The following is a 9,648-nucleotide window of genomic DNA, read 5'->3' on the forward strand; positions in this document are numbered from 1 at the left end:
GTTTGTGTGTGTGTGTTTCCTTAGATGAGTTCATTGGTTGCGGAGATCTCTCGATAGATTGCTTGCCAAAGGCTGGGTCGCAAATAGATTGCGTGCCAGAGGACACTTCACATGTCAACGTGGAAGAACAATCAGGCAATGTAAACAATAACAACTTCACAGTTGTCACCAAGGTAACAGCAGGTCAGTGAAGATGTGTTTATGTGTGTAATATGAGTTTTAAGGTCTTTGTTTCCAATACGGTTGATGTCTATGTATCTCTACAAGCTACACTTTAACGTGTGCATGTACCTATGTAATTTATGGTTTTATGTCATAGTGTGCATGTGTGTTTTGCAGGGCTTAAGGTTGGAGAGGACAACTTTACTGAAGTCAGCCTTAATTAGGCATTAAGAAGACAACCCTAAACAATAACCGTTAACCCTTACCTCTGACACCCTGACTATCAGTCCTAACGCTGAGTCTTTGCTTGCTTCATCCTTTGTCATTGCTTGTTGCCCATAGCTCTTTGTTACCCAGAGATCCTTGTATTCATTGATTAGCCCTAAACTCTAAGCCCTATCCAAGATCTCTTACTCTCAGCACCGTGCCCTTAACATATTGGGTTTTGAAATGGTATATTGGGTGGTGAAATTGTATATGATATCTCTTATTGATATATCCCTAAGCCCTAACCTATTGGGTTCTATGCCAAGGTTATTCTTTGTGATCACTTGCATCAAACCCTCAACCTTCTATCTCCCTCCTTGTTGCACCTAACATTTAAGCCCCCACATTTATATGCTGTACTTGCATACTTTGCGTACTTGCATGTATCTGCAGTTCACGCGCACGCGCGCACACACACACACGCACACACGCTCACACGCTCACACGCACACACGCACACACGCACGCACACACACACACACACACATGCATACACAAAATAATACATGCTTTGTAGTTATATCCACCTCTCCATCCATTACTAGCACACCTTTCAAAAGGTATCTCTGGAGACTGGGATACAGTTCCTATATTAATTATATTACTGTCCTTACATTAATTATAGATGTAACTAACTGACATTGTATTGAATTGAACATATAAAGTCATACTTTGAATTGTATTAAGTAGTGCTGTTACGTGATGAGTGAATAAGGATGTGTTGTGAATGCAGGATGCCTTTTGAGCTAATACCAAATAAAGAATTTTGTTTTAAATACACCTGATGTTATCATGTATTTCAGGCCCTTGCAAAGCTTGCGTCTTAAGTTATTCTGAAAGCTAGCTAACCCTTTCAAAAACTTTATATATATATATATACGTATATACATTATGTGTTTTCCAAAAAGCCTTGATTGGCAGAAACTGAAACCTAAAAAAGTCAGAAGGTTAGATAATACTAGAAATCACACGTTCAGCATGTTTCCAAAAAGAGACTTCAAATCTATTTGTTTTATTTTTATAATAACATTGTATTTTTCTCCTCAGGTACAGAACATGTATCAAAGTATTATGTCCAAGCAGAAATGAGTAGGGTATAAGTAGATGCAGGGGATGGATGATGGTGGAGCTGGTTGGTTTTGATTAATGAGAAAGTCCTGCCTGAGCACTTCTCTGGAATCCTGTCAATGAAATAATTAAATCACACATGAAACAAATGTTCTGGAAGCATTGCAGAGTAACATTTAAAATTATTCCTACGCTTCCTTTGTGTGTGTGTGTATTTTTGAGAGGTCAACTCCACCTTTTTGTCATCCTCATCGCATGAACGGAAAGGAGGAGCTGGAAAAGACATCAGAACACTTATTCTACAAAAGCACACAAACACACGCACACACACACACACACACACACACTTGCATGAGCGCACACACACACAACTGACCTTTTTGTTTCACTTCTGGTTTCTGCAAACTTGTGTCGGATCAAAAAACTGGCCAGCGCATCAGCAACCTAGAATATGGGCAAATACAACATGCTAACATGCCGTATCTGGTAAGTTTTGCTGCTAACTACCATGAGAGGGTGAGAGCATTTTGTAATCGCTTACTTTGTCTGGTGTGTCCTCATGCACTGCATGTCCACATGGGGGCAGCACCTGCATCATAAATTTACCTGCAAAGAGCGGAAAAAAGGTACTTTTCTCATTCACCTTACTTACAGTCTGTAACTGTGTCATAATAGATATCTGACGCCTAATATGCACCCAGTTTTATTCACATTCATAAACAGACATATGGTGTATTAAGATACTTACCTTGCATCTGGCCTATAGTTAGGTCTCTGTCCAAACGGTCAATCCCTGTCAATCAAAATATATAATGAAAACAGTGTTTTAGTCAGAAAGAATTGCATTGTCGGCATATTACCTCTGTCTTTAGTAGTGAGAGCAAATACGGAACAGTTTAATATTAAGACTGTGAAAGAAGCACTATGAGACCTGATGACAAAGCATGAATCAGTGCTGCCCTCCATAACCCACTGCAGAGATTAAATAATAGAGTTAGTGATGTTAGAGACGTTAATGCCGGTAGAACCTTTGAATAGAGCACCTGCTAGCAGAAGCAGTTTCGGCACGTTGCAGCTGAGGAAGAGGTTAGAGATGCCACGGAACCAGCCGTCCCAGTACTTCTCCGCCTTGGACAGGTCGATCTTCCAGTAGTACGCGTTTAAGGTCTGCAGCCAGGGGAACACGTGTGCGGAGAACTCAGGAAAGGAACAACCACCACCCGACCCTTACTACCCGTGTCTGATTATAGCAGCCTGAGCCCACCACAAAGACCTATCTAAAGGTTTTATTTATTAGTACAATCTGTTTGTGTTCTGAATGAAGCAGTCGGCTGTCTTGGTGCGACAGCAGGCCTCTGTAGCATCTCTTACACACAACTGAGTGATGTTCTTCATGGACACATAACTAGTTTAATTATTGCCTTAAGCAACATGTAGTGGGTCCATTGCCTTAATAAAATGGCACACAATATTTCTGAATTGCATTTTGTCTTTGAATGATCATGTAACACAGTAATTATAAGACTCCAACTTAAGACAGTGTATAGAAGGTTAAGTGTAATACATTCTAATTGTAACTGTGTGTAGTGTGCAGCTCTTCACACAATTATCATGGACACATGTCTATAAAAGAACTGAGGACATTGGTTATTTGAAGTATATATATTATGTGTTATAACATCTATTTTACATGTCAATGCTGTCAAATTGTTTTCTGCATGAACACAGTTGGGATTTGACTCTATTGAAGCTATACACCATGGAAGTGTATCTGTATGAAATGCAGCTTTAATGTAATGCTATGGAGGCTGTATGTAGTTAGTAGTTAGGTGTTAACATGTTTCTGTTTCCAAATGCTACACAGCTTTAATGTCAAGGCCTTTATGTATTTATAGTTACAGTAGGTCTCTATTGCTCGTAGCTTGTTCGCTCCCTTGTACGTCGCTTTGGATAAAAGCGTCTGCTAAATGACTGATAAATGAGGAAATGGAATGTAAATGTAAGTTAGGTGTTAAACTGTAGCTGTATGCGATGTGAGGTGTGAGGTGGGGTACAAGTCAGGTGTTAAACTGTAGCTGTATGCGATGTGAAGTGTGAGGTGGGATCGGTGGGTCTTACCTCTAGGTCGCTGGGTCTCACCTCTGGGTCGCTGGGTCTCACCTCTGGGACACTGAGGTTTACCTCAGGTGCGGTGCTCTCGGCTTTGTGGGTGGCACAGTTCAGATCATAGTACTCCTTGTGGCCCTCGGTCACGCCCTCCCCCACCGGACTCACCTGCTCCGCCATGTCCCCCTCGTCCCCCTCAACCCTGTGTGTGTGTGTGTGTGTGTGAGAGAGAGAGAGAAAACAGTGACAACCATTTCTTTCCATAAACAAAACAACATTAATTTATTATTAATTATATTCATTTAACAGTAATTATGGGAGGACAGGAAGGTATATATGTTATTATGTATGTTTGTATGTATGAACTATGTTTATATATTTGTATCTAAAGGATTGGCTCCAGCAATGTGCCTTACCGTAGGACTTGACCAACCATTGACACTTTTGCCGATTCTAAGTTTCTAATTTGACCACTCTTAAAACTGTAAAGAAACAAATAATAAGAAAAGGATCAGATTGAATTAGGGTATTACAGCTTCTCTGAAAATGCATAACCTTAGTACTCGCGCTGTAGATATGACCGAGTGAATAGATCTTTGAAGAACACTCAATCATAACAGTTACTGCAGTCTATGCTTTGTGAAAGGTGTATATACATGTTATTATTAATAATAATACAAATACTAATAATAATAAAATTGTATAGCCCTGAATGACTTAATGTAAATAAATGGCTTGAAGCAAAGGTGTGCCTGACCTCCACTCGATGGCGTGGTCGAGGGTCTTGAAGGATTTGGGCCGTCCCCTGAGGAAGTTCTGCATGCTGTGGAGCATATCCATGGCGCTCCCTACGCAAGAACAACCAACCATCAGTGCTTTTACACTCACACTGCAAACATTTAAATCTTAGTCAGATGAAATATATTAAGTTTCCCAAGTCTGACAAGATATTTCTTCTAACCAGGCATTTTTTATGTAAGAGCATTACACTTGCTTCAAGCGTTCCTTAATTATCTTAATAAGGTATTATAACGTGTTACTGAGATTTTATTACTGGTTCTGAGCAAGTAAATGCTTGAAACTATTAATCAGCACTGGTAAATACAAGCTGCTTCGTCAAAGTCAGAATCAAGACAGATGTCATGGTTCTCAGCCTCCCCCATTTTATTACTTTTTTTTCCTTGTTTTTAAAAGCTGAATTTTTGCAGTGCACACTCTCCTCCAATGGACATATTACATATATTATTTAAAAAATGAAACACGTGTCAATGGACATTTTACATACGTTATTTAAAAAACGAAACACGTGTAAATGGACATTTTACATACGATATTTAAAAAGCCAATCATGTGTAAATGGACATATTACACACGTTATTTAAAAAGTCAAACACGTGTGTAAATGGACATAATAATACGTTATTTAAAAAGTCAAACACGTGTAAATGTCCGTGTAGTATGTATTTGCATTGCCTGTAAAACAGGTCTTCACACTCTATTCGTCTTAATTTAAAGTTTCTTAAAGGTGCTTTCACCACTTCCTCCGCTTATAATCAATAAGCATTAGAAACTCTTTTCGACCGAAGCCTCACCCTCCACAACATCAATGATGACCAGCCCTACCACAGAAGACAGAAGTGGTCCACAGGCTGCGTGCACTGCGATGGCCCCGCCCATACTGTGACCAACCAGAATGATGGGGGGCGGGATCTCCCCATAGGTGGCCCGCACCACATTGGCCACATCTCTGTGGAGATTAATGAAGACACACCCACTTTACAGCTGGTGCAGTGATATGTATGTATGTATGTAAACATGGCACATCAATCAGGTGCACAAACTCTCTCTCTCTCACACACACACACACACACAAATACTCTCTCTCTCACACACACACACGTCACACACAAATTTGAACCTGGACATGGTGTGAGAGGAGAGGTCCTCAGCATGTTGAACCTGAGTGGCACCTGTCAGAGCATTCAAACATACATATTCATTATGATGCGATTTTCACCTTCAGTGATAATACAACAGGTACAGGAGACAGACTACATGTACTATGACTATAATCATTTAGCCATACAGTCATACCACATGTATTACGACTCAAGCACTATTACCCTGACCATAGCACACAGGGCAAACATTAGGGCTAGTCTTTAATGCCCAGTGAGTGACCTCACCGTGACCCCGCAGATCCATGGCCAGGACTCTACAGGTCACTCTGCTGGTCACGGCTGCCTGCAGACAGAACAAAACAGGCACTTCTCCCGTCACATGGCCTCCCAGAGCACACATCTTGCCCAACCATAACTAGCTTTCTAGATATGGGAATAATGTACATGTAATGGTTCAGTGTGTGTGTGTGTGTGTGTGTATGTGTGTGTGTGTGTGTGTGTATCTGTGTGTGTATCTGTGCAATTAGTTCAGCCTAGTTCAGATAGTTCACGTTGTTCCTGTTTTTTTTAAATTCTATTGTCTGTGCACTATTAACCAATCATGTGTGTGTGTGTGTGTGTGTGTGTGTGTGTGTGTGTGTGTGTGTGTGTGTGTGTGTGTATGTATGTGAATGTGTGTGTATGTGTGTGTGTGTGTGTGTGTGTGTGTATGTGTGTGTGTGTTATTGTGTGTGTGTGTGTGAGTGTGTGTGTGTGCGTGTGATTGTGTGTGTGTGTGTGTATGTATGTATATGCGTGTGTGTGTGAGTGTGTGTGTGTGTGTGCGTGTGATTGTGTGTGTGTGTGTGTGTGTGTATTTATATGCGTGTGTGTGAGTGTGTTTGTGTGTGTGCGTGTGAGTGTGTGTGTGTATGTATATGCATGTGTTGTGTGTGTGTGTGTGTGTGTTAGACCTACGGTAAAGACGGCCCAGCTGAGTGCCGAGTGCCCTCCTCCATGAAGTAACACCAGTAGGGGTCCGTCTCCTCCACTCTTATACACACGGAAAACGTGGAAGCGTCAAAGATTCAACAGCGTGTGTGTGTGTGTGTGTGTGTGCTTAGGGATGTGAGTGTGCATGAATATGTGTGTGTAGATAACTATGAATATGTGCTTCCATATTTTGTCACAAGTCTACCTCTAAGATGTATACGTATGATGCTCATAGATGTTTGTTATTGAGTAATTACTGGTGTGATGGTGTTTGTTAGTTCTTGTGTGTGTGTGTGTGTGTGTGAGAACATGTGTATGTACTTTAGAAAAGGATATATCTTTGCTCTCAGCAGTTCCCACAACAACGTCATCCATCATTTCAAAGTATTCACTCCACGAAACCGGTGAATAGTCTCTCTTCCTGCCAACACCATGACCGTAACACACACACACACACAGACAAACACACACAGATCATAAATCCACGTCACTAAATACACACTGTTATATAGATCAGAACGTACACTATAAATCCATAAAAAAGCTGTCAGATACTAAAATTCCAAACATTTTCTAGGATGTTTACATTTATCGCTTGCTATCAGTTAAGTTCTGTGTCACACTACAAACAAAAATGTAAGACTTTATGCAGTGCTACACAACCCCCAAATAAAACAATTAGTGGTGACAGTTAAACGCATTATTAACGGCGTTAAAGCAAACCCATTTTAACGCCGTCATTTTTTTTATTGCGAGATTAACAGGGTTTTGTTTTTTTTAGATTGAGGTTCTTTTTGGCCTCGCAGACTGTGTAGTAGGCTAACGTTACGGTTTGAGTGAATGGTGAGCGCGATACAGCTAAATGGATGATAAAAACCTTCTGAATGGAAAGTTTACTTTCAAAAGTTGTGTTTTGAAAAAGAAGCGAGCTTCACTGTTGTCTGAAAATGTCAACAGGCAGCTGGCTGAAAGCAAAGAAGTAGTAGGCTTACCTTTTTATTGGTAACCTAACTGTTACGGTTCATTGTTTCTGAAATAAGAGGCCTGACTGCATTGTTCCCAGCACACTTTAATAAAAGGAAATATTAAGCCATGGTTTAACTGCACTATAGGCTGAGTCCTTGTTTACCTGAAGTGTGCACTTTATAATTTTATCTTGTACGGCCCTGTTTGGCAATGTTATTTTTCAATAAAATAAAACATTTGCATAAAGCAAGCCAATCCACTTTTCCATGTTGATAAGAGCATTAAAATAAATAAAAAATTATGGAAAAAAAATAATAAATGAAGAGACATCTAGAATAGATACAAATTTGCAATTAATCGTGATTCATTTTGAATTAACTATGACATAAGTGCGATTAATCGCGATTCAATATTTTAATCGTGTCACAGCACTAAAAACAATATATAACAAGTTTAAGCTCCCTAGGCCACATAGTTGTAGAGAAGACACCAGGATTCTAGACATAAATCTGCCAAAAAAAACAGTAGCTCTTGCCTCTCTAATATACAGCAGGCCTACATAGTCTTTAGGTCTATATGATCTCTAATTGTATTTCAAAGACAACACCACGCCACCTACATATGTTTTCCTAATTCCCTAAACAAGTGTATACCTCTCAAAATACATATTATTTACTTGAATGTCATGTGTCAGTAGATTTTATCTCCATGGTAATCTTAAACCTCAATTTGTTCTGACAAAACCACTTGATACCAGTCTCTAACCATAATCATCAATACGTCAATTACTAACAAGAGCTTCCCTTTTAGTAATGTACAGTAAGAATCATTAATAGCAATAAGTATAAGAATGAAAAAATTTAGTTTCTCAGTAGTAATATTTTAGTGTGTGTGATGGTTCCTACTTCTCCATGTCAAAGTTCTCCTCCCACATGCTGAGCTGCGATCGCTGAGGCTGCTCAGGGTCCAGATCTGAAGCCATGAGAGATGGACGGACAAAGTGTGTGTGTCCCTCCCTGCTCCACGCTACTAAAGTAACTAACACACACACACACACCTGCTCCACGCTACTAAAGTAACTAACACACACACACACATACACACTCTCACACATGCAACGAGGCCTTAAAGTAGTACTTCAGTTGCCGTCATACAAAGAGGTCACCATGTGCTTGTGACAGGTGAGTCAGGCGGAGCGTCTGATTGGCTGAGAGAGCTGGAGTGGGTCAGGTGGTCTGGACTTGGCCCATTGTTCATTTGGTTCAATGTTAATGATGGTGACTATTCTTATCAATCTACTGAAAAGTATTCCTGAAAAGTGCATTTTCCCTCATTCAGCATTTTTAAACATCATCAAAAAAAATGTCTCATGAGAGCACTCAAGACGAGACTCTTAGACAAAAAAAAAACTAAACAGGGAACTAAATGGCCTATCCATGACTACCATCCAAATGTATCCATTGCCATAGCACTTCAACCCAGATGACAAACCAGATGAATGAAACCTACAGTGCTTAGTGCATGAGTGGAGCCCATGACAGACCAGATCTTGCATGCTTAAATGGAACAGAGATTAGTCAAGATGAAGTAATTATTGTAATTATGTATGATTTATAGCCTTGGTATTTTCGACAAGCCTTTCTACCCCCAGTGATGTAGTGTGAGAGAGAGAGAGAGAGAGAGAGAGAGAGAGAGAGAGAGAGAGAGAGAGAGAGAGAGAGAGAGAGACGGAAAGCAAGTGATTGGGCAACTGAGAGACAGGCCATGAGGTGAAATTGATGTTGGATGGAAGGAGAGATGGAAAGAAAGAGTGGTTATCCTTTTTTTTGAACATGTGGTAAGGCAGACAGACAGGCTGCTGTACAGACAGACATTTGTGTGACCTCCGTGTGACCTCCCTGCCTTCACAGTGGCACAATAGAGTAGCCTTGCATTATACACCTGTGGTCATATATGACAAGTCATTGCTCTCGGTTTAGATCAGGATAGTTGTCTGTATTTTAAGTGTGTGACGTGCGCATGTGTGTGTGTGTGTTGGTGAGGTGTGTGTGTTTTAGATATGTGCATGGCGGGTGTATGCAGGTGGACTCAGACATTCCTAATGCATGCTCAGATGGTGGTGACATTGTTTGATTGTTGCTAAGTAACCGGAGAAGCCCGCCTCTCTGAACATGGCAGCAAGCTCTGATGTGACAGCACCCCCTAA

At 40.5% G+C, this 9,648-nt stretch overlaps 1 protein-coding gene across 1 annotated transcript; it reads right to left on the bottom strand.

The window, feature by feature from the left end:
- Positions 1-1,745: 1,745 nt before the first annotated feature.
- LOC308366181 (protein phosphatase methylesterase 1-like) lies at positions 1,746-8,424 on the bottom strand (the record flags this gene model as incomplete). Its single annotated transcript, XM_080839816.1, has 14 exons — positions 1,746-1,770; positions 1,874-1,941; positions 2,039-2,103; positions 2,246-2,290; positions 2,526-2,664; positions 3,616-3,805; positions 4,020-4,085; positions 4,361-4,451; positions 5,196-5,350; positions 5,522-5,573; positions 5,790-5,847; positions 6,462-6,554; positions 6,813-6,897; positions 8,348-8,424. 14 exons carry the CDS (start codon positions 8,422-8,424, stop codon positions 1,746-1,748), a joined length of 1,209 nt encoding a protein of 402 aa, XP_080695942.1.
- Positions 8,425-9,648: the final 1,224 nt, after the last annotated feature.

The sequence above is a fragment of the Sprattus sprattus genome (assembly GCF_963457725.1).
Source record: "Sprattus sprattus genome assembly, chromosome: 5".
In the NCBI taxonomy this organism is placed as follows: Eukaryota; Metazoa; Chordata; class Actinopteri; order Clupeiformes; family Clupeidae; genus Sprattus; species Sprattus sprattus.